Genomic DNA, 25,566 nt, shown 5'->3' with positions numbered 1-25,566 from the left:
CGACAATTATCCATTGTCCAATACAGTCTATACATTAATAGCAATCCTAAATTATCCATTATCACTTCATTAACGACAATTCTTAATTGTCCGACAGTCTATATATTAATAACAATCCTAAATTATCCATTATCACTTCATTAACGACAATTCTTAATTGTCCGACAGTCATAATATTAATAGCAATCCTATATTATCCCATATCACTTCATTAACGACAATTATCCATTGTCCAATACAGTTAATACATAAATAGCAATCCTAAATTATCCAGTATCACTTCTTTAACGACAATTATCCAATAGCCAATATATAAATAGCAATCCTAAATTATCCAGTATCACTTCATCAACGACAATAATCTATTGTCCAATACAGTCTATATATCAATATCAATCCTAAATTATCCAACATAACTTCTTTAACGACAATTATCCATTGTCCAACAGCCAATATATAAATAGCAACCCTAAATTATCCAGTATCACTTCATTAACGACAATCTTTAATTGTCCGACACATTCTACAGACAAACCTTAATGCCTTACCTATGCAGTTTATACATCACAGTCCAGTTCCTAATGCTATCACAATAAGACTTCTAAATCTGGCAGTTTTAGTTTTTTCAATTAAGAAAAAGGCCCCGTTGGTAGCGGTCTTGCAATCACATACATCCATTATGCAAGGCTTTACTCGACCATTCAGGGGTCCTTCATCTTAGTGTCCTACTCCTTAAGATTAAGATATTAACCATTATCTTTTTTTTTTCTAGCAGCAGCTCCAAGATACACATCAGAACTAATAGCTATTGACTCGTCCCCCACCCGGAATCTTTCTAGATATTTGCTTCATATAGTTATCCCAAGATTTTTGCTTCTTATAGTTATCTTTCAAGATATTTGCGTCCTACAGTTATCTCAAGATATTTGCTTCATATAGTTATCCCAAGATTTTTGGTTCTTATAGTTACCTTTCAAGATATTTGCTTGCTATAGTTATCTCAAGATTTTTGCTTTCTATAGTTATCTTTAAAGATATTTGCTTCCTAGAATTATCTTTCAAGATATTTGCTTCCTACAGTTATCCCAAGATTTTTGCTTCTTAATCTTTCAAGATTTTTGCTTCCTATAGTTATCTTTCAAGCTTTTTGCTTCCTATAGTTATCTTTCAAGATATTTGCTTCCTATAGTTATCCCAAGATTTTTGCTTCTTATAGTTATCTTTCAAGATATTTGCGTCCTACAGTTATCTCAAGATATTTGCTTCCTATAGTTATCTTTCAAGTTACTTGCTTCCTATAGTTATATTTCAAGATATTTGCTTGCTATAGTTATCTCAAGATTTTTGCTTCCTATTGTTATCTTTCAAGATATTTCCTTGCTATAGTTATCTCAAGATTTTTGCTTCCTATAGTTATTTTTCAAGTTACTTGCTTCCTATAGTTATATTTCAAGATATTTGCTTGCTATAGTTATCTCAAGATTTTTGCTTCCTATTGTTATCTTTCAAGATATTTCCTTGCTATAGTTATCTCAAGATTTTTGCTTCCTATAGTTATTTTTCAAGTTACTGGCTTCCTATAGTTATCTTTCTGTTTATTACCTGTTCGTGCCCCAATACACTTACAGCCCCGTATCTCACCCTATAATATCAGGGGAAAAAATTCTAATGAAACTATTTCAAGGTTTTTCATCTTCGACAATCGGGAAGTTTTTCTAACATCTAGACTCCTTGGAATTTCAGACTTCGCTTCCTCCAGTTCTAAGTATTTCATTCTTTACTTCATTATTTTCCTAGACCAGTTCAATTTGTTTATACATAAATGCATACATACACAGCCCAACTAAAGCCCTAGACCACAATAGTTAGTAAGAATGAGGGTTAATGACGCCAGAAGCGGGGAAACCACAGACAGGGATCTGGCATCAAACAGTGTTGCCAGATCCATGCCTTTAGTTTTCCCGCTTCTTACGCCATCAACACTCATTTCCAGTAACTATTGTGGGCTGGTATCACTGTTTGCCCGTCGGGCATGCTCGATCATGTGGACAGGGCTTAAGATACGGATCATTCCCAATGTAAATTACAACTGTGATGGCTCAAATCGATGTTATTCATGATCCAATCTCTACCATAAAGATTAATAACAAAAAATAAAAAACAAATACATTTTCCTAAACTTTTACTTCTTACACACGAATCGGTGTAATTCTTCACTAGATATTTTTCTATTTCTATTATTCTTGGGTAATGCTTTTCATATATTACTCGAATATTGACTTTTTCCTTTATATTCCCTACATTCCCAGTTTCCAAAGACGTACAGTACAAGAAATAGTTCTACAAGTTAAACATAGTACAACCACTCTTGTGTAATTTACTTATAACGCAGTAAAGTTTAAGATTTAAAATTTAATTGAAGTCTTTTGGTTTAAAATTTGTTTAAATTACGAATTTCAAACAAGAAGCCAGTGCCGTCATTAATGTTTAAAATTTCAAAATATTATTTAAGATTATAAATATTTTTTTTAAATTTCAAAATATTATTTAACATTATAAATATTTTTTAGAACGTAACACCGAACTGCAGATGACATAAAATTTAACGTTTAAAATAAAATTATCCTTCGCAAATATTTAAACATTAGTATTTACAATTTCAAACCAGTTCAGCCCTTCATAAAACAACAGATCATCACAGCATGTAAACAAAATTAATCAATTTAATATTGATTTTTCACTTTTTCTTAAGTAACCCACCCTTTAATTATTACCAAGTGGAGATAATAGTTAACTTGATTTTTTCACTTTTTCTTAAGTAATCCACACTTCAAGTATTACAAAGTGAAGATGACTTATGGAATGCACCAAAAGGTCTTCAAAGACCATCAAATTTCATATGAAACTTAATTATTTTTGACAGAGCTTTTGGGAAATAGTTTAATCATAGATATTCGTTTAGCGTAATGTTCCGGTATATTACCCCGAAAAAAATTATAATTCAGTTGAAATAAATTACATCACATTTTAATTTCAATCGAATGTGTTACTCATTTAGTTTCCAGTATACGATTACCCCTAAAAAAATTATAATTCAATTGAAAAAAATTACATCATATTTCCAAATTCAGTCCAAGAACCTGGAACTCATTTTGCGTAATGTTCCAGTATACGATTATCCCTAAAAAAAAAATAATTCAGTTGAAATAAATTACATCATATTTTCCATGTAAGTCCAAGAAGTTGGTATTCATTTAACGTAATGGTATTTGATTACCCAGTAAAAGATTATAATAATTCAGTAAAAATAGATTACATCACATTTTCAATATCAGTCGAAGAATTTGGTACTCGTTTAGCACAATGTTCCAGTAATTAACCCTAAAAAATTATAGATTACATCACATTTTCAATTCCAGTTACTCATCTAGCATAAATTTCCAGTATTTGATTACCCCTAAAAAATTATAATAATTCAGTTGAAATAGATTACATCACATTTTCAATTCCAGTCGAAGTCACCACCAAAGCTACACAAGAAGGAATACACCGACATTATCATCACATTTTCCCCAATAAAGGATGACGCCCGGCCAGCGTAGGGCGTAGGGCGTAGAGCCCGTGTTTCTTTAACTGTGCGGAGGTAGCCATGAATAGTTTAACAAGTGTTCGTGTGTATGTGTGTCCAAATAGCCAAATTGGCCGATTCATTGATACCTGTATGTCAGCTTTCGCGACAAGGATAGGACTTAAGATCTAACACCTTTCGCGACAAGGATAGGACTTAGATCTAACAACTTTCGCGACAAGGATAAGACTTAAGATCTAACGCCTTTCGCGACAAGGATAGGACTTAAGATCCAACACCTTTCGCGACAAGGATAAGACTTAAGATCCAACACCTTTTGCGACAAGGATAGGACTTAAGATCTAACACCTTTCGCGACAAGGATAGGACTTAAGATCTAACACCTTTCGCAACAAGGATAGGACTTAAGATCTAACACCTTTCGCGATAAGGATAGGACTTAAGAACTAACGCCTTTCGCGACAAGGATAGGACTTAAGATCTAACACCTTTCGCAACAAGGATAGGACTTAAGATCTAACACCTTTCGCGACAAGGATAGGACCTAAGATCTAACACCTTTCGCGACAAGGATAGGACTTAAGATCTAACACCTTTCGCGATAAGGATAGGACTTAAGATCTAACATCATTTATATGTTTTCAGTATCCTTCATCACTGGATAAAGACACAGTGTAAATACATTTATGCCATTAATAGTTTTCCACAGATAGAAATGTTTAGTTAACTTTCACTCAAATAGGAACATCAGCTATCCCCCAGACAAGGCTTATTATTTTTTTTTCTTTTTACATTTTCCGTCTTCGAGAAGGGTTCTGTTCTAAGTCTAATAAGACCAGGTAGGCACACCTGTACAGTCATCTGTACACATGTTTGTTTCATTAACACTGCACGTGTTGTTGCAACTGTACACATATATGTTTCATTGCACTACATGTGTAATTGCAAGCTAATTATATATATATATATATATATATATATATATATGTATATATATATATATATATATATATATATATATATATATATATATATATATATATATACTGTATATATAAACATAGGAACCAGTTAGAGCCACATTTCTAGAGTAACACATGAAATCATTCTTAATAGATGGGAATACAAGCGGGGTTAGATAGATAAATAGATAGACAGATATACAGACAGACAAGAAGAATTAGAAAAAGGCTTAAGAGAATAAAAAAAAAGCGTGACAAAGATAAAGCAGCAGAACAGCGGGGGGGAGGGAAGGGCGGGGGAGAACATTTAAGAATTCCTCTATTTCTCTTCTCATAGAAATGTCAAAAAACTTTTGCTCTGAGTGATTCGATATCAGAAAAGGAAAGTCTCTCCTCGCGAAGACATTTTTCAACAATTAACCGAACAGGCCACCATTAGAGAATTCGCAAGGGTAGGCCTCTGTGGTAGGTATAATGGTGCTTCTGCAAAGCGTTCTTAGTTTTGCACATACTCCCGCAAATGGCACAACGGTAGGGCTGAGTGATCACGTGCCGATCCTCGACGTGCCTCAAGAGGCTCTGTCGGGAGGACAGCCATTTAAAGCAATGGGGGCACTGGTGCTGTTGTTGCTGTTGTTGTTGTTGTTGATGTTGTTGGAATTGGAACGACAACAGTGATGAAGGACTGGTTGGTGTAGAGGGGGTGGTGGTTGTTGTGCCTGTAGCTGACCGGCCTGAAAAAACAAGAAAGAGGCCCAGGTCAGTCAGGTCACGCACAGCCAGGCTTCCATTCTTTTTTTTTTTTTTAAAGGAAGGCAATATTTTGCCATTAATACTGACGACAAATGTCATCCATTAGGTAATTTCTTTGAGAGAGAGAGAGAGAGAGAGAGAGAGAGAGAGAGAGAGAGAGAGAGAGAGAGAGAGAGAGAGAGAGAGAGAGAGAGAGAGAGAGAGAGAGAGATATGTAATGGTATAGTAGTATTAACAGCAGCATTTTTGTGTCACACCCCCATCATTATTTCAAGCGCCTTACCCTTGCTCAAGCACAACTTCTTGTTGACGTTCGACATATTTCTTAGATCATATTATAAATAGTTCCATTATATTTTTTTAACTGTTGGAGCAGCCATTTACATAGTACCAACAACATTCATTTAATAAATAAATTTAAAATAAGGTTATTTCTTCAAGATTCGCCATGTATCAGTAACACCATTCTGGATAAAAAATACAAAAAAAAAAAAAAAAAAAAAAAAACAGTAATGTTTTTTTCCCTAATTCAAAATTTTGTCATATAAATACCAATGAAATTCCAAATTCTAATGGGAATATAAAAGACCCAAATTTGGTCCAATGCCAATTTAAGTCCCAATTGTAAGGGAATATTAGATAAGACCCCAATTTGGTCCAATAATATTACGTCCCAATTCTAATGGGAAATATAAACTATAAGACAAGATCCCTATTTGGTCCAATAACAATATTAAATCCCCATTCTAATGGGAAATATAAAATATTAAAGACAAAATCCCCGTTTGGTCCAATAACAATTTAACTCCCAATTCTAATGGGAAATATAAAATATAAAAGACAAGATCCCAATTTGGTCCAATACCAATTTAACTCCTAATTCTAATGGGAAATATAAAACATAAAAGACAAGATCCCCATTTGGTCCAATACCAATTTAACTCCCAATTCTAATGGGAAATATAAAATATAAAAGATACGATCCCCATTTGGTTCAGTACCAATTTAAACCCCAATTCTAATGGGAGATATAAAATATAAAAGACAAGATCCCCAATTTGGTCCAATACCAATTTAACTCCCAATTCTAATGGGAAATTAAAATATAAATATAAAAGACAAGATCCCCATTTGGTTCAGTACCAATTTAAATCCCAATTTTAATGGGAAATATAAAATATAAGACAAGATTCCCATTTGGTCCAATACCAATTTAAAAAAGACAAGATCCCCATTTGGTACAATACCAATTTAACTCCCAATTCTAATGGGAAATATAAAATATAAAAGACAAGATCCCCATTTGGTCTATTACCAATATTAAATCCCAATCCTAATGGGAAATATAAAATATAAATATAAAAGACAAGATCCTCATTTGGTTCAGTACCATTTAAATCCCAATTCTAATGGGAAATATAAAATATAAAAGACAAAATCCCCGTTTGGTTCAGTACCAATTTAAATCCCAATTCTAATGGGAAATATAAAATGTAAAAGACAAGATACTTTTTTGGTCCAATACCAATTTAACTCCCAATTCTAATGGAAAATATAAAATATAAATATAAAAGACAAGATCCCCATTTGGTCCAATACCAATTTACATCCCAATTTTAATGGGAAATATGAAAGACAAGATCCCCATTTGGTCCAATACCAATTTAACTCCCAATTCTAATGGGAAATATAAAATATAAAAGACAAGATCTCCATCTGGTCCAATACCAATTTAACTCCCAATTTTAATGGGAAATATAAAATATAAGACAAAATCCCCATTTGGTCCAATACCAATTTAACTCCCAACTCAATGGGAATATATAAGAGACCCAACACACGGTCCAAATCTACAAAAACTACAAAATAAGGTCCAGAAAAACAACACATTCCTGTTTATACTGAGTATTTTTATTGTATATTTCTACTGTACAAATACCCTGTACATGTGGGTTTGTGATTATGTAGTGTATGTCTCAATTCTTTAATAATATACATACATATAATCTATATATATGATCAACATACAATGTGGAGGTATATGACATGAGGTTTTTCGCGTTTCCTGGCTGTCTTTGGCACCTAGGCACTAAAATGTTTATAGCAGTGACTAAAATAGCATCATCTATATAATTCTCTTTTGATCCCTCATTCTTGTACGGCAGTGGCGTTTTATTTATATAATGAGGTTGGGCTGGTTTTCTTGACATCATACAATATTTTTTTTTAATATATATATATATTTTTTTTTTTACATTTTACAATATTCAAATGTGTCGTCCAGAGGTTGATGAGGAAAGAGGTAGATACGATTTCTCAAGTGTAAAGGGATATTTTTTCTTTGGGGGGGGGGAGGAGGGGAGGTGTGGTAATCACTGTACATCATAAGGTAAAAGGGGGGATTTGAGGATAATTGTGAATGGTGAGTTAATACTGTAGGAGGTATATGTTTCACAATCATCTTTTTTTTTAACAATAAATTAAACAAATAAATTAACTGCAGTAGTAACAAATGTAGTCATGACAAAGACACCTTGTGGTTGACGGCGTCATGAGGAGATTTACACAGAGTCCGCATCGGGAGTCATAAAGTGCGTTCAACCATATCATGTATAAAATGTATATATACAAATTGTTGAGGGGGAACAATGAGGGGGGGGGAGGGGAGTGTGTTTACCATTTTTTTAATATAATCTATCTGAGAGGGAATTGCCTGAGACCATTTTCGCCGGTGGTTTGTTTTCCACGCAGCACATACAGAATAATAAAAAATACGAGACAAAAACAATAATAGTAATAAAAAATGCCATTTGTATAGGTTTAACAGTGGACGTCCTGTTGGTGTACTTTAAGGTTGTATATTGACTTTTCATATTTTTATATATTTACGAGTGAAGCCCTTTTTTTCCCCCGTAGGCTGCACAGCCTCGGCTTTGTCATTAGCATCAAAAACTCTTTTATCTCATTTTTAAAAAGTAAAAAATTATAAATCTCGTTTAAAGTCATCAAATGCAGTGCTGGAAAAAAAAAGAAGTCAACTCCCGCCTTAGTAAAACATTCCTGACTTCCAGTCACAAATCCTGACTTCCAGTCACGATTCCTGGAATCCTGTCATGCCGTAGATCCTTAAAATTACAATCTGTTACCCATTTCAAACCCGTTTAAAAAAACTCCTCTCGTATAGAGAGATCCATTATAAAATCCGCCAGGTTTAATTACCCGCTTTGGGTCCCCAAAGAAAGGGACCAATACAATTAGGTCCCCTTCAGAGACCAATACAATTAACTGTTCCTGAGACTTAAATGTAAAATTACAGGAGAGGACATTTTTTTGGACACGGCATTTGAAGACGATAAACGAGTTTTTTTATTTCCGTTGAACAGATTCAAGTGAGCACAGTGGCCGTCCATTGAAATAGGAGCCGTCTATTACTTAATAAATTGTTCTATTATTGAATAAATTGTGTCATGTGGCCAATAACAGAAGCTGCTAGCAGTCTACTAAAGGAAACCTTTGGGTGGGTGGTAAGACTCCCTGAGATCCCCACGCAGTCAATCCACTCGTAGCCTGAATTTAAAAACAAATATCAAAACAACCATTTTTTAAGTCTTACTTCTTTTTTTATACCACAATCCATCCAACAGGAATACAAATTAAAAAAAAAAATCATTTGCGCCACTTCACTACACAACCTATAAAGTATAGTTTTTTTATTTCTCTATAAACTAATCAGGTAAAAATATACCGGTAACACATTGACACCTTTTTTTTCTCATTTAGTGCGCATTATCCCTGGAGGTTCCTTTTCGTCCAAGTTGAAGTCACAACGCTACACTTCTTCTTCGATGATAAACATCGAAGAGAAACTTGTACAAAACAACGGAGAGAGAGAGAGAGAGAGAGAGACATAAGAGGCAGAGAGAGAGAGACATCAAAACACGTCCTCTCTCATTCTCTCCTCGCCCTCAACTGAACACTTTTTATTTGTCTTACTTAATGGCAAGTATACAACAGCAGCAACAACAGCATCAATCATCAAATCTTCTACACTCATACAAAAAACACAGCAATTCTGATTTCAAAAATAAAAAAAATGTCAATCAATTTACACCATGACACATTAACACGTGCTGAAAATTCATGATTCATAAAAAAAAAGTTCACACACAGATATACATGTACGCATACATATAAATATACGTACATATATAAATATAAAACCACAGGACCATGATCCCGAAGATGATTTGATTTTCAAAGAACAGATTTAATAAAACAATAAAAAAAAACCTTTCTTCCAAGATATCACGTGACCATGAAAATCACACCCAGGTGTTTCTACTAATCACGTAACTCTAAATAATAAACAATGGTTTTATAAAAAAACAAAAAACAACCAACATTCTCCCCAAAGTGCAAATCGAGGAGAAAGAGGAGGAACAGCAGCTGCAGAGTAAAAAAAATCCTGAGGACCGTAAAGACCTGTGCCGCTGTGTTGTGCTGCAATCGGCGTAATATTAACAATACTAAGACACCTGTTGTGTAAGGAGGATACTGCCTGAGGAGATGGCGGCGTTGGATGCAGCAGCAGCAACTCTGCTGCACGGTCAGGCGTGCAGGCGGGGGTCATCGAGAGCCTGAGAAGCACTGCTGGCAGTGGAAGTCGCAGCAGCAGCGGCAGCGGCAGCAGCGGCGGCGGCAACAGCAGTCGCAGCGGCAGCAGTAGAGGAGGTAGAAGCGTTCGTCTCGCCGGGTATCTTGCGATGATAGTTACTCTTGTGCACCCGCAGAGTACTCAGGTTTTTGAACGAGAGGCCACAAAGCTCACATTTGGCACTACCCAGGCCCGAGTGCTGGTCCCGTATGTGGACCTTCAGATTGTACACATTACTGAATGTACGACCACAAACCAAGCATTCATACCGGACCTGCCTGCGCTCACGCACGAGGGGGAAAAAGCCCAAACCTGTAACGACAAAACAACACCCTTTACTATCTCTACTGCCATGGAAGGAGCAGTATGATGTGAGGGCATGCAAAGGAAGATGCAGGCAATTCAGGCAGCAGGCAGGTGGAGGAGATACTACTTCTTATATATGACTACTCAGTCCCGTGACTTATACTGGTAGCATGCTCTCTCTCTCTCTCTCTCTCTCTCTCTCTCTCTCTCTCTCTCTCTCTCTCTCTCTCTCTCTCTCTCTCTGCACACTACCATACACACACAGACATCAAACATACCCAAAGGACTCTTTTTCTACGGAACTTTCCTGATACTTGCCACCAAAAAACCTCCTATTAACCAAGACTAGGATACAACTTCACCCAATCCACCACAGGTGACAAAAAAGAAGAGTTCATGAAAAGGCTACACTCCAAATTCTTCAACAGTGAAACGAGAAGTCGCAAGGAAAAAGAGGAAGATAATATGTTATATTCATATATATATATAATACACCTAATGACTACCAAGATATTTCTCCACATAACGTAAGTATAGAACAGATGCCTTACAAGAGAGAGGGACCAACACTACCACAAGGCATTGACAAAGAGGCCGGCTTTAGCTTCAACCCGTATACCAAGCTCTGAAGCCTCGTGATTATATTATTTTTTTTTACCCTTCTTTCAAGATAATAGACTTTCATTTGTTTAAATAGGCCACAATGGGACTTCAATATATATAGTTTTTATATATCTCAACCATAACCATACGCTGTACACCGTATCATAATCATCATCAATATCACTCGTCTACATTCCAATTTCACCCAAAAGAAGGCCTTGGTGTTAAACACTCATTCTTATCACTGTGCCAAGACCCATTTCAAAAAATACACAACAAGTATCATACAAAAATAAAAAATTAAAATCTTATAGCGGTTGAATTAGGATTATACGAGCTTGCAATTCCATCAAGCGAAAAAAAAAGACATTTGTGATCCGTCCTAAAAGCACCATTTCATGCATACATCTAATTCTCACTTTTAGCTTAATAAGCACTTAGTGGACACAGTTTGCAAGCATGGCACTGGCCAATCCTACGACATCCTGAGTGAGGAGAAGGATGAGGATGAGGAGGAGGTAGAGGTAGAGGAAGGGGTGGAGGAAGAGGAGGAGTAGGAAGGGGAAGGTGGTGGTGATGGTAGTGGTAGTGGTGGAGGTGTTGTTGTCAGTTGACTTTGCTGCGGTGATGCCTCTGTATGTGCATCCTCAGGCCCGACTGAGTTCTGGAGACCTTATCACACAGGGAACATGGGAAGGGACCATAGTTGAGATGGGCGTCTTTTATGTGCACCCGCAGATTGCCAATAGACGTGTACGTTTTTCCACAGTAGGGACAATGCATGAAGTCCATCATATAGGAGGAGGAGGAGATGGTGGTGGTGGTGGTGGTGATGGCCCTGCCTGGAAAGAAATGGAAACCTTAATGTAGAGGTTGTGAAGGAGTAGGAAGATGGGGGAGGAGTGGGTGGTGCTGGAGGTGTCTATGGTTGCGATGCATGTGTACACGGAGTCCATTTACACTTTTTGAGAACTTGTTGCATAAGTGGCAGATATAAGGTCCATCCGTCCCATGAACATCACGAATGTGTACACGTACATTGGATACACATGAGAACACTTTGCCACACTGCGGACATTGTGGGCCCACTGACTGCAGTTGCTCACTGACAATTGATGATGGCGGAGGCCGGCCTGCAAAACGAGAAGACACTGCTGAAGGGACCTGTGTTTCAGACACGTAACTTCACAGTCTAAAGCCTGCAATCTTCTGTCTCAGCACTACAGCACACACACACACACATATCACGACTAGAAAGCAACAATTATACAGTGCTCTGCTACATTCAGCTATTATCACAAGCTATGATCACTACTAATCCACCCCATGTCCACCATATATTGATTGATTGACGACTCTTCTACTGTATAGTCACTGGTTATCGTATCGCCTGTGATTCCTGTGAATATGCACCCTCAATGCATTCTTATTTTTGGCCGGCTTGTTGCATATGGGGCACCAGACAGGGCCACTTGTAGTGTGTATGTCCCTGATGTGGATGCGCAGACTACCTGCGCAGGAGAATAGTTTCCAACAGTGAGGACATGGCAGGCCCGAGGATACAACACGGCCTGGAAAGAGACCAAAGGCCAGTTCTTAGTCTTTCTTGCGAGGATGAGGAGGAGAGGAGGAGGAGATGGGTTGAAGAAGCTGGTGTTAATTACGGTGATGTCTCTGGATGTGCATTCTTAACCCAGACTGACTCTTTGAGGGTTTATTGCAGTGCGGGCACCAATACGGGCCACTATTGTCATGGATGTCTCGGATGTGCGTGCGCAGGCTGCTAATGCACGAGAAGGTTTTCTTACAGAAGCTACACACAACGAACCCAATGTTTAACCTTCCTGTAAGAGAAGATAAGGGGCTCTTATAAATGACTGTTGGAGGTGGTGGTAGGTGTGTTACGGTAGTAAATGGAAGCTGCGGCTGTGGTGGTGGGGGTGGTGGTAGTAGTAGTAGTGGTGGTGGAGGAGGTGGTGGTGGTGCTACTATTAAGATTATGGTTGTAACCCTTCACCTTAATGCCTGGGTGTTGCCTATAGGTGTGCGTCAACAGCGAGTTCTTCGTGCGGAACACTTTAGCGCACACCACGCACTTAAACTGGTAGTATACACCAGAGTGCATGTCGGCTATGTGCTTACGCAGGTTACTGCGGTGCCTGATTACTCTACCACAATATGGGCAATACAGGCTTGTAACGTCTGAGGCCAGGCTGGGCCCTGCAAGAGTGAAAACATCCCACTTAGAGAAATTTACAGAAGTAGTAGCCTTCCAGGAGAGGAACAGGAGGAGAAGAAGGAGGTGAAACGGGAGTGCTAGTTGCAGTCAGTGGTGTGGTAATAGTAGTAGTAGTAAAAGGGAAGTAATTGTAATAGTAGTAGTAGTTGTTGATGTTATAGTAGTAGTAGTGGCAGTATTAGCAACAGGAGTGGTGGTAGTAGTAGTAGGATTGGTGGTAGTAGCAGCAAAGGAGCAATAATGGATTGACTAATTCAATGATACACATTAATTTTTCATCCATTTAATTGACAAAACTTACATGACTTTCACATGAACATTTATACAGTACAAATAGATTTATTGCAAGAACAATTAAATCACAGGATCATAATCCTTTGAACGTCATTCCGGACTAGGATGTTTTTTTTAATTTTTTTTTTAAAGGACTGCAAATTGTCAAAGAAAAACAAGCACCAATGTTCAAACTCCTCTATGATCGGGAGAAAATATCCAAGAATGGTAAGCGTCTGTGGTGGGTAAGTTTTTTTTTATTTTCTTTACTCTTTTCTTTTTATATGTACATATACAAGTATATATTTATAAAGATAGCTCACTAGCTATTTACAATTGCCCCCGATATTTCAATAAGTCTTTTTTAAACATCGCACACCATTGGCAGTATAATAAATAAAAAATGACGGTATAAAATAAAATTAGGCGTAAGGACCAGGTCACACACTACCCCGCCCCCCTTCTTCCAGGTGATTTCAACGCGCACTATTGCACTCTCCCAAAACAAGACACTCGTCACTCTCACTCTCTCTCCCTCTCTCACTCTCTTCCTGTTTAATAACCCGTTTTTCTCTATCGTCACTTTGATCTCTCCCGCGTCTAGCCAGAAAAAAAAATAAATTAAATTTGAAAAAACAAATTCTAAATAAATAAAAATTTATAAATTAATCAGTCCCTTTCCATTATTTTTCTTGAGCATATCATCACCCTGTTTTTTCTTAATTGTCACTTTGACCTCTCCCGTCTCTAGGCAAAAACAAAAACAAAATATTTCTTAAAAAAAAAAAAAAAAAAAAAATTCGGAAATCAATTTTCAAATAAATCCGAAATAAAAGAAAAAACTGATAAAATCACTGTCCCTCCACTTATTTCCCGTCTCTAGCCCAAAACAAAATAAATAAAATAAAAATCTTCGGGAATTTTTATTCAAAAAATAAAAATATTACAAAATCTTCGGAAATCAATTTTCAAAAAATCTTTATGAAAAAATAAAAACACACAACTAGCATCTTCGGAAATCTCTAGCAAAAAAAAAAAACAAAAAAAAAAAAAAACACTGAAATTACAAAGAACAAAATCACTGTCCCTCCACTTTTTCTCGTCTCTAGTCAAAATAAAAATAAAATAATATTCGGAAATCTCTATTCAAATAAAAAATATCTTAAAAACGGAAATAAATTTTCCGAGATTAAAAAAAAAAAAATCTGCTAAAATCACTGTCCCTCTACTTCTTTCTCTTGTAAAAAATATTCGGAAATCTCTATTTAAAAATAAAAATATTTTAAAATCACCGGAAATTAATTTTCAAAAAAAAATCCGAAAAAAAAAACTTCTAAAATCACTGTCCCTCCACTTTTCCAGTCTCTAGCCCCCCCCCAAAAAAAAATCGAAAATCTCTGTCCAAATTAAAAATATTTCAAAATCGGAAATAAATTTTCAAATAAATCCGAAAAAAAAACTTCTAAAAATCACTGTCCCTCCACTTATTTCCCGTCTCTAGCCAAAAAATGAAAATAAAAATATTCGGAAAATCTCTATTCCAAATTAAAAATATTTCAAAACCACCGGAAATCAATTTTCAAATAAATCCGAAAAAAAAAACAACTTCTAAAAATCACTGTGCCTCCACTTTTCCAGTCTCTAGCCAAAATAAAAAAAAATATATATTCGGAAATCTCTATCCAAAAATAAAAAATATTTCAAAACCACCGGAAATCAATTTTCAAATAAATCCGAAAAAAAAAACTTCTAAAATCACTGTCCCTCTACTTCTTTCTCTTGATCATGTCACAGACTTTGATGGCCGGATGTGTCTCTAGGAGGTGTTTGGAGAATGAGCGGCGACAAAATGTGCTAAAGTCACACACTGTACAACTGTAAGGCCGATTGAAGCGCACTTTGATCCCTCCTGAAACGGTAGGAAAAACCGGCAATCAGAGTCTGACCTTTTTGACCTTTTATAATCAGTCTTGACCTTTTTAATTTTTTTTTTTTTGACCTTTTTAATTTTTTTTTTTTTTTTTAAATAATCAGTCTGACCTCCAACAAAATGGCCTTTTATTTTTATTATATAGATATATCTTTCCTTAATGTATTTCTCTGGGATGTGTATATATGTGCTGTTGTGTTATGCATGTCTTTGGGCAGTTTGGTGGATGTGTCAATTTCCTTTTTATTATTATATATATTCATTTTTCTTGAGTTCCCCTTACCAGTCTGTTAGAAAAATTGATTTTTTATATATTTTTTGATTTGTGTTAGCTTCAATAACGCATGAAAATCCTTATATACATAGGACTAAAGCCTGCTGTCACTTTATATATCAGATATATAATATATATATATTTGTGAATTTAGCTTTCCTTTATATCAGTTCTTTTTTATATGATATATATAGATATATAATATAAAAAAAAAGTACGATATTCCTGCAGAAGGCACATATGAGACTCGGGCTAAGAACCTTCGTCAAGATATAAATATGTCAGGGTTTCTCTCTTTTATTATCATTTTAATTAATTTTTTTTTTTTTTTTGCTTATGCAAAATGAAAGTTTCGGGATTGGTGTTACTTTGTGTCACAGTTCACTCTCTACACAGGTGCAACTGCCATTTACCTACCTGCTTAATTAAAACAGCAAGTTGGGGTATGCATATCATCAATTGATATTTAAAAAAACTAAATTTTTCTCATGAATGCAGATAAAATTGTTATAAACAACAAAGGTAGTTGATTAAATGATTAAAAAAAAATAATTAAATTTTGGGTCTCAAATATTACAATGACTTGGGAAAATGAACATTTATGAACATTTATAAACTCCCCCGAGGAGTCAGCTTTCAACTTTTTGCCTTTTCAAATTTGAAATTGGTGATCTACGTGAAAATCGCCAGATGAAAAAAGCAAAAAAAAAAAATAAATAAATAAATAAACAAACTCACTGTTTTAAGGCAGTTGCTTGAGAAGCATCATCTCTTGATCCCTCTCTCACCTTTGTGTATGAATAGAGACAAACAAAGAGAGGGAGAGAGAGAGAGAGGGAGGGAGAGAGATGATACTCCCCCTGGGTTTCATCACTTATTTCACTAAATGGTTAATGTATGTTTCAAAATGGACACTACAAGCCAAACACCATGAATTAAAAAAAAAGATAATGAATGTATGATAGTATGGATAGTGATATGAATTTTTTTTATATATTCTGAGCCAGCATCCAGGACTTAAATATAAGGCAATATATGGAGAAATAACAACAATAGTAGTAGTAGTAGTAGTCATCATAGATATATTGAACTAATAATCATAATTGCTAATGGTGTTTGGTTATGGCCCAACCAGTAGCAAATGCAACAAAAACAAAGACCTCAAGGATCCCAAAAAATAAGGAAGAAGAGAAGATAGATAGAACTACAATAAAAATTAGATATACGAGCCTATATATATATGTGTAAAATCTCTCTCTATATATATATATAGTCCAGATGGGATATGAAAACAAAATAAATACATGGCCAGCCCCATTCTCTTTTAGATAATTTTTTTTTTATCTTTTTTTTTGAAAGAAATGAGAAGAAAAGAAAGAACAATATAACAATGACCACCAATAAACTACTTCCTAAACTAGGCAAGACAGGAGCTGATTGGGCCATTTTGGGAAAAAAATAATCTCTACATCAACATAAAAAAATAATACATAGGAACTAAATATTATATCAAACTACAATATTCAGTTCATGTCCATGGATAAATCAAGCAGTAAATGGTGGGCGAGTAGGCATCGTTTAGGTCTCTTCCATCTAAGAATTAATTTCTAGAAATAACTTTAAACTACAATGTTGAGATCAATTAAATCTCTTCCATCTAAGAATTAATTTCTAGCAATAACTTTAAACTACAATGTTGAGATCAATTAAATCAAATACGTAATTATGGGTAATTTATTCATATGGATGTACCTTAAACAATGCCCACTCGCCAAGACATATGTATAAATATCAATAATAATCAAAGAACTACCGATTGAAAACAAAAAGTGTGGTGTATCGAGCCTTTTGACATAGAGGAATGACTTAACTCCAAACCATAACAAACTGAAAGACTCAAAATCAGCATATATTCCCCATCACGGACTTTAGCACAACATGAAGTGAGAAGTCCAAACATAAATACTAACCTCCCCTTTTTCCCTTGAACATTTCAATATTACTTTGTCATATTCCTCTCATCCCTTAGATATTTTTCCAACCCACCGCTGGATACACCACTGATAATTGTTTTCAATCAATCGCCTGGATCTTCACAGTCTCTGCTCTTTTGAGTGACTTTGGAAAACTTATAGATTAAAAAATAAAAATAATGCATTACTAGGTTATCTAAACTAGTTGACTGGTGCCAAAAAAACGAGCAATATCGATCTCGAAGTATATTGTAGAGTAGTTGAAAATTTCAATATACGGACTTAGTTAAAAAATTACATAAGACATTTTTAAAAATACTATATCTTATGGATTTATCATGAATTTGCCTACTGACATAATTGAGAAATTGTTTATTAATATTTCAAAACATTCGATGCCATTTGAAAATTAACTGACGAATCGTGAATCAAATTACAAAATTCATTATGCAAAAATTATTTTACAGTGACATCTTACTACTAGCTAAATCTATTTTATTTTACGGTGAGATCTGGCTACAAGCAAAAATTTATCTTTATTTGTAAGGTGAGATCTGGCTACCAGCAAAATTTATCTTTATCTGTACGGTGAGATCTGGCTACAAGCAAAGATTTATCTATTTGTAAGGTGAGATCTGGCAACCAGCAAAAATAATTATCTTTACTTTAAGGGTGAGATCTGGCTACTAGCAAAAATCTATCTTTATCTGTACAGTAAGATCTGGCTACCAGTTAAATTTATCTTTATTTGTACGGTGAGTTCCGACTACCAGCAAAGAATTGTCTTTATTTGTACGGTAAGATCTGGCTACCAGCAAACATAAAACTATCTTTATTTGTAAGGCGAGATCTGGCTACCAGCAAAATTAAAATTATCTTTATTTGAGATCTGGCTACCAGCAAAAATAAAATTATCTTTATTTGTAAGGTGAGATCTGGCTACCAGCAAAAATAAAAGTATCTTTATTTGTAAGGTGAGATCTTGTTACCAGCAAAAATAAAACTATCTTTATTTATAAGGTGAGATCTTGTTACCAGCAAAAATAAAATTATCTTTATTTATAAGGTGAGATCTGGCTACCAGCAAAAGTTTACATTTATCTGTATGATGAAATCTGGCTACCAGCAAAGAATTATCTTGATTTGTACGGTGAGATTTAACTACCAGCAAAGAATTATCTTGAATTGTACGGTGAGATCTGACTACCAGCAAAGAATGATCTATTTGTACGGTGAAATCTGGCAACCAGCAAAAATTTATATTTATTTGTAAGGTGAAATCTGGCAACCAGCAAAAATTTATATTTATTTGTAAGGTGAAATCTGGCAACCAGCAAAAAAATTATCTTTATATGTACAGTGAAATCTGGCTACCAGCAAAAATTCATCTTTACCTGTACGGTGAAATCTGGCAACCAGCAAAAATAATTAATTGTACAATGAAATCTGGCTACCAGCAAAAATAATTAATTGTACGATGAAATCTGGCTACCAGCAAAAATAATTAATTGTACGATGAAATCTGGCTACCAGCAAAAATAATTTTTATTTGTACGGTGAAATCCGGATACCAGCAAAAATTTATATTTATTTTTAAGGTGAAATCTGGCAACCAGCAAAAATTTATCTTTATTGTAAGGTGATCTCTGGCTACCAGCAAAAACTTATCTTTATTTTTAAGGTGAGATCTGGCTACCAGCAAAAAAAAAAAAATATCTTTATTTGTATTTTGAGATCTGGCTACCAGCAAAAATTTATCTTTATCTGTTTGCTGAGATCTGGCTACCAGCAAAAATTTATATTTATTTGTAAGGTGAAATCTGGCTACCAGGAAAAATTTATCTTTATTTGCACGGTGAGATCTGGCTACCAGCACAAAAAAAATATCTTTATTCCTAACTTGAGATCTGGCTACCAGCAAAAAATTTATCTTTATCTGTTTGATGAGATCTGGCTACCAGCAAAAATTTATATCTTTATTTGTAAGGTGAAATCTGGCTACCAGCAAAAATTTATATTTATTTGTACGGTGAGATCTGGCTACCAGCAAAAAATTATCTTTATTCCTAACTTGAGATCTGGCTACCAGCAAAAATTTATCTTTATCTTTACAGTGAGATCTGACCACCAGGAAAATTCTAATTGCGGAATTACTATAGAAAAATAAAAATACTCATAAGCGAACTATCATTCTACAAGAACAGCTTAACAAAATAAAAAAAAATGCATAAAACTTTAAGAAAAAAAAGTAAAAAATGAACTGACAAAAAAATAAAAATCGAAAGGAGACTGTGAAGGTCCAATAATAGGAACTGAGGCAAGGATTTCGTACATACCTTGGCTGGCATCTTGACTAGCAGCACCTTGTGACATGGAAGGACCCGGCAATGCCGAGATCCCTGGAGGAAGGCCTGTGGGATAACCCGGAGAAGAAGGACTGTTAGTCATTCTGTACTACTACACCAGGTATGGACACAACTCAATATAAGCAATCACTGTATTAACAGTTTAGATAAGGGTGTAATCTAGCTAATTTGTTTTATTATATATATATATATATATATATATTCTAGGGACAAGGTGAAGTTAAATTGTTTTATAAAATACTTGAGAAGGATACTGGGGTATATAAAACCTATAGTTGATTTGTGTTAATATATATCTGGATAATACAGGAAAGGATGTAATCTAACCTTTGTTAACATATATATATATATATATATATATATATATATATATATATATATATATATATATATATATAATTCTGGAAACACACTAAGGTTAAACTGTTCTAAAAATTACTTAATTATGATACTCATATTCTATAGAGTATATAAAACCTTAGTTAATTTGACTGTGTTAATAAATATTCTGGATAAAAACTTAAGGTTGAATTGTTCAGTAAAATACCAAAAGAGAATGACACTCAAATTCTATATACAGTATATACAAATTATTCATCTCTATTACTCAAATTGTAGTCTTATTTCATATGGTAATTTGAAAGCTTAAAGCCCCTGCAAAAAGGATAAATTAAACTACAAGGCCAATTAAGTACTAACAAACTATAATCTACAATCAATCACACGTGTGTATGTATGTATATTGATATGTATATGTAAGTATAGTATACAAATGGGGACAAGAATAAACAATCTTCCCCCAATAAAGATTGAAAAAAGGCTCTACATTCAAACATTTACTTGGGAGGAGTCTCCCAAGACCTTTCAAAGAAACATCACAAAATGATATCTCACTTATAGACTAATGAATTTGAGTCACATTGCCTAGAAGTCTATTCGGCACCCTTGTGCAACTGTTTAGTATTCCCCGCAAATTGTGATAAAAGTCAAGAAGGAAACGGGAACCAAAGTATAGCTTTTGGTCGTCTATAACGCCCCTCCTCTTTTATTGATGAATTAAAAAAGTATATTACCTAAACTCCGAAAACCAGACATATCTGCAATTCAAGTGAGCTACTCTTTTCATGAAATTTCTAAAAAAATCTTTAACTGCTTCACGCGAACAAGTTTTATAAGTACATCTACCCCTAAAATTTCACAAACAATTAATCAAGAGTAGCTGTAAGAAGTCTAGAGAGTTCTCAGTAATTTTTCTATAACATGTAACAATAAGACAGAAATTTCAACTAACCACTTTCTTAATATAGACAATATCTCATCCATTAAAAAAAAAAAGTCTAAAAATATTTTCAACCCTTACGTACCTAAAATAGATAGCATGTCATTGACCAAGCGTGTTAGAAATCTATACGATCTACCCGAAATATTCAATGAGTATTGCTACATGTTACTTATTCACTCTTCCAAAATAATCTCAGTAAAGCAACCAGCTAACGGGATTTAAAAGGCTAAAAGCGCATGTAAAGATTCATAAAATCTTATTATTAAAATCTCTGAGTTCTACATTGCCAAAAGGACAACTGATGTGATATGGGCCAATCATCAGCCAATAATGAGCACAGGTTTCTCTCTTTTATCACAACTTAAATCTGGGCCATCAGGAGCACAAATTCCTCTCTTTTATCACAACTCAAATTTTGGCCAATCATGAGCACCGATTTCTTTCATTTATCATTGAAATTTGGGCCAATCATGAGCACCGATTTCTTTCATTTATCATTGAAATTTGGGCCAATCATGAGCACCGATTTCTCTCATTCATCACAACTCAAATTTGGGCCAATCCTGAGCACCAATTCCTCTCGTTTCTCACAACTCAAATTTGGGCCAATCCTGAGCCCGGATTCCTCTCTTTTCTCACAACTCAAATTTGGGCCAATCATGAGCCCGGATTCCTCTCTTTTCTCACAACTCAAATTTGGGCCAATCATGAGCCCGGATTCCTCTCTTTTCTCACAACTCAAATTTGGGCCAATCATGAGCCCGGATTCCTCTCTTTTCTCACAACTCAAATTTGGGCCAATCCTGAGCACCAATTCCTCTCGTTTCTCACAACTCAAATTTGGGCCAATCCTGAGCCCGGATTCCTCTCTTTTCTCACAACTCAAATTTGGGCCAATCATGAGCCCGGATTCCTCTCTTTTCTCACAACTCAAATTTGGGCCAATCATGAGCCCGGATTCCTCTCTTTTCTCACAACTCAAATTTGGGCCAATCATGAGCCCGGATTCCTCTCTTTTCTCACAACTCAAATTTGGGCCAATCATGAGCCCGGATTCCTCTCTTTTCTCACAACTCAAATTTGGGCCAATCATGAGCCCGGATTCCTCTCTTTTCTCACAACTCAAATTTGGGCCAATCATGAGCCCGGATTCCTCTCTTTTCTCACAACTCAAATTTGGGCCAATCATGAGCCCGGATTCCTCTCTTTTCTCACAACTCAAATTTGGGCCAATCCTGAGCACCAATTCCTCTCGTTTCTCACAACTCAAATTTGGGCCAATCCTGAGCCCGGATTCCTCTCTTTTCTCACAACTCAAATTTGGGCCAATCATGAGCCCGGATTCCTCTCTTTTCTCACAACTCAAATTTGGGCCAATCATGAGCCCGGATTCCTCTCTTTTCTCACAACTCAAATTTGGGCCAATCATGAGCCCGGATTCCTCTCTTTTCTCACAACTCAAATTTGGGCCAATCATGAGCCCGGATTCCTCTCTTTTCTCACAACTCAAATTTGGGCCAATCATGAGCCCGGATTCCTCTCTTTTCTCACAACTCAAATTTGGGCCAATCATGAGCCCGGATTCCTCTCTTTTCTCACAACTCAAATTTGGGCCAATCATGAGCCCGGATTCCTCTCTTTTCTCACAACTCAAATTTGGGCCAATCATGAGCCCGGATTCCTCTCTTTTCTCACAACTCAAATTTGGGCCAATCCTGAGCACCAATTCCTCTTGTTTCTCACAACTCAAATTTGGGCCAATCCTGAGCCCGGATTCCTCTCTTTTCTCACAACTCAAATTTGGGCCAATCATGAGCCCGGATTCCTCTCTTTTCTCACAACTCAAATTTGGGCCAATCATGAGCCCGGATTCCTCTCTTTTCTCACAACTCAAATTTGGGCCAATCATGAGCCCGGATTCCTCTCTTTTCTCACAACTCAAATTTGGGCCAATCATGAGCCCGGATTCCTCTCTTTTCTCACAACTCAAATTTGGGCCAATCATGAGCCCGGATTCCTCTCTTTTCTCACAACTCAAATTTGGGCCAATCATGAGCCCGGATTCCTCTCTTTTCTCACAACTCAAATTTGGGCCAATCATGAGCCCGGATTCCTCTCTTTTCTCACAACTCAAATTTGGGCCAATCATGAGCCCGGATTCCTCTCTTTTCTCACAACTCAAATTTGGGCCAATCATGAGCCCGGATTCCTCTCTTTTCTCACAACTCAAATTTGGGCCAATCATGAGCCCGGATTCCTCTCTTTTCTCACAACTCAAAATTGGGCCAATCATGAGCCCGGATTCCTCTCTTTTCTCACAACTCAAATTTGGGCCAATCATGAGCACCAATTCCTCCCGTTTATCACAATTCAAATTTGGGCCAATCATGAGCACAATTTATCTCATTTATCACAACTCAAATTTGGGCCAATCATGAGCACAGATTTCTCTCGTTTATCACAACCCAAATTTGGGCCAATCATGAGCACAGATTTCTCTCGTTTATCACAACTCAAATATGGGCCAATCACGAGCACAGATTTCTCTCGTTTATCACAACCCAAATTTGGGCCAATCATGACCACTGATTCCTCTAATTTATCACAACTCAAATTTGGGCCAATCACGAGCCCCGATTCCTCTCTTTTATCACAACTCAAATTTGGGCCAATCATGAGCACAGATTCTTCTCGTTTATCACAACTCAAATTTGGGACAATCATGAGTAAAGATTTCTCTCGTTTATCACAACTCAAATTTGGGCCAATCATGAGCACAGATTTCTCTCATTTATCACAACTCAAATTTGGGCCCATCATGAGCACAATTTCTCTCGTTTATCACAACTCAAATTTGGGCCAATCATGAACACAGATTCCTCTCGTTTATCACAACTCGAATTTGGGCCGATCATGAGCACAGATTTCTCTCGTTTATCACAACTCAAATTTGGGCCAATCATGAGCACAGATTTCTCTCGTTTATCACAACTCAAATTTGGGCCGATCATGAGCATAGATTTCTCTCGTTTATCATAACTGAAATTTGGGCCAATCTTGAGTACAGATTTCTCTCGTTTATCACAACTCAAATTTGGGACTATCATGAGCACAATTTCTCTCGTTTATCACAACTCAAATTTGGGCCGATCATGAGCACTGATTCCTCTCGTTTATCACAACTCAAATTTGGGCCAATCATGAGCACAGATTCCTCTCGTTTATCACAACTCAAATTTGGGCCAATCATGAGCACAGATTTCTCTCGTTTATCACAACTCAAATTTGGGCCAATCATGAGCACAGATTTCTCGTTTATCACAACTCAAATTTGGGCCAATCATGAGCACAGATTTCTCTCATTTATCACAACTCAAATTTGGGCCAATCATGAGCACAGATTTCTCTCATTTATCACAACTCAAATTTGGGCCCATCATGAGCACAATTTCTCTCGTTTATCACAACTCAAATTTGGGCCAATCCTGAGCACAGATTTCTCTCGTTTATCACAACTCAAATTTGGGCCAATCATGAGCACAGATTTCTCTCGGTTATCACAACTCAAATTTGGGCCAATCATGAGCACAGATTTCTCTCGTTTATCACAACTCAAATTTGGGCCGATCATGAGCACAGACTTCTCTCGTTTATCACAACTCAAATTTGGGCCGATCATGAGCACAATTTCTCTCGTTTATCACAACTCAAATTTGGGCCGATCATGAGCACAGACTTCTCTCGTTTATCACAACTCAAATTTGGGCCAATCATGAGCACAGATTTCTCTCGTTTATCACAACTCGAATTTGGGCCAATCATGAGCACAATTTCTCTTGTTTATCACAACTCAAATTTGGGCCAATCATGAGCACAGACTTCTCTCGTTTCTCACAACTCAAATTTGGTCCAATCATGCTCACTGATTCCTCTCATTTATCACAATTAAAATTTGGGCCAATCATGAGTACAGATTTCTCTCAATTTACCACAACTCAAATTTGGGCCAATCATGAGCACAGACTTCTCTCGTTTCTCACAACTCAAATTAGGGTCAATCATGAGCACAGATTTCTCTCATTCATCATAACTCAAATTTGGCCCAATCATGAGCACAGATTTCTCTCGTTTATCGCAACTCAAATTTGGGCCAATCATGAGTACAGATTTCTCTCATTTACCACAACTCAAATTTGGGCCAATCATGAGCACAGACTTCTCTCATTTTTCACAACTAAAATTTGGGCCAAACATGAGCACAGATTTCTCTCCATTATCAAAACTGAAATTTGGGCCAATCATGAGCCAATTTCTCTCGTTTAACACAACTCAAATTTGAGCCGATCATGAAAGCAGATTCCT

At 35.9% G+C, this 25,566-nt stretch overlaps 1 protein-coding gene and 1 long non-coding RNA gene across 26 annotated transcripts in view; one reads left to right on the top strand and one right to left on the bottom strand.

Moving 5' to 3' along the window:
- Positions 1-25,566, bottom strand: part of LOC137631578 (protein bric-a-brac 1-like) — a 406,081-nt gene that overhangs the window by 312,138 nt on the left and 68,377 nt on the right. For 13 of the 25 annotated variants that reach the window (XM_068363403.1, XM_068363402.1, XM_068363410.1 and 10 more), the window contains exon 5: positions 19,893-19,980. In XM_068363403.1, the coding sequence (XP_068219504.1) occupies positions 19,893-19,980 (88 nt within the window). The remainder of the gene's footprint in view (positions 1-19,892; positions 19,981-25,566) is intronic. The other 12 variants (XM_068363405.1, XM_068363411.1, XM_068363415.1 and 9 more) reach the window with 1 other exon arrangement.
- Positions 8,405-8,888, top strand: LOC137631581 (uncharacterized). The gene is made up of 2 exons (XR_011041912.1): positions 8,405-8,532; positions 8,563-8,888. It is a non-coding gene; the product is annotated as an uncharacterized lncRNA (long non-coding RNA).

This window comes from Palaemon carinicauda, chromosome 40 (assembly GCF_036898095.1).
Source record: "Palaemon carinicauda isolate YSFRI2023 chromosome 40, ASM3689809v2, whole genome shotgun sequence".
Lineage (NCBI taxonomy): Eukaryota > Metazoa > Arthropoda > Malacostraca > Decapoda > Palaemonidae > Palaemon > Palaemon carinicauda.
The sequence above is the reverse complement of the archived record's forward strand: the minus strand, read 5'-3'. Positions and strand labels throughout refer to the sequence as shown.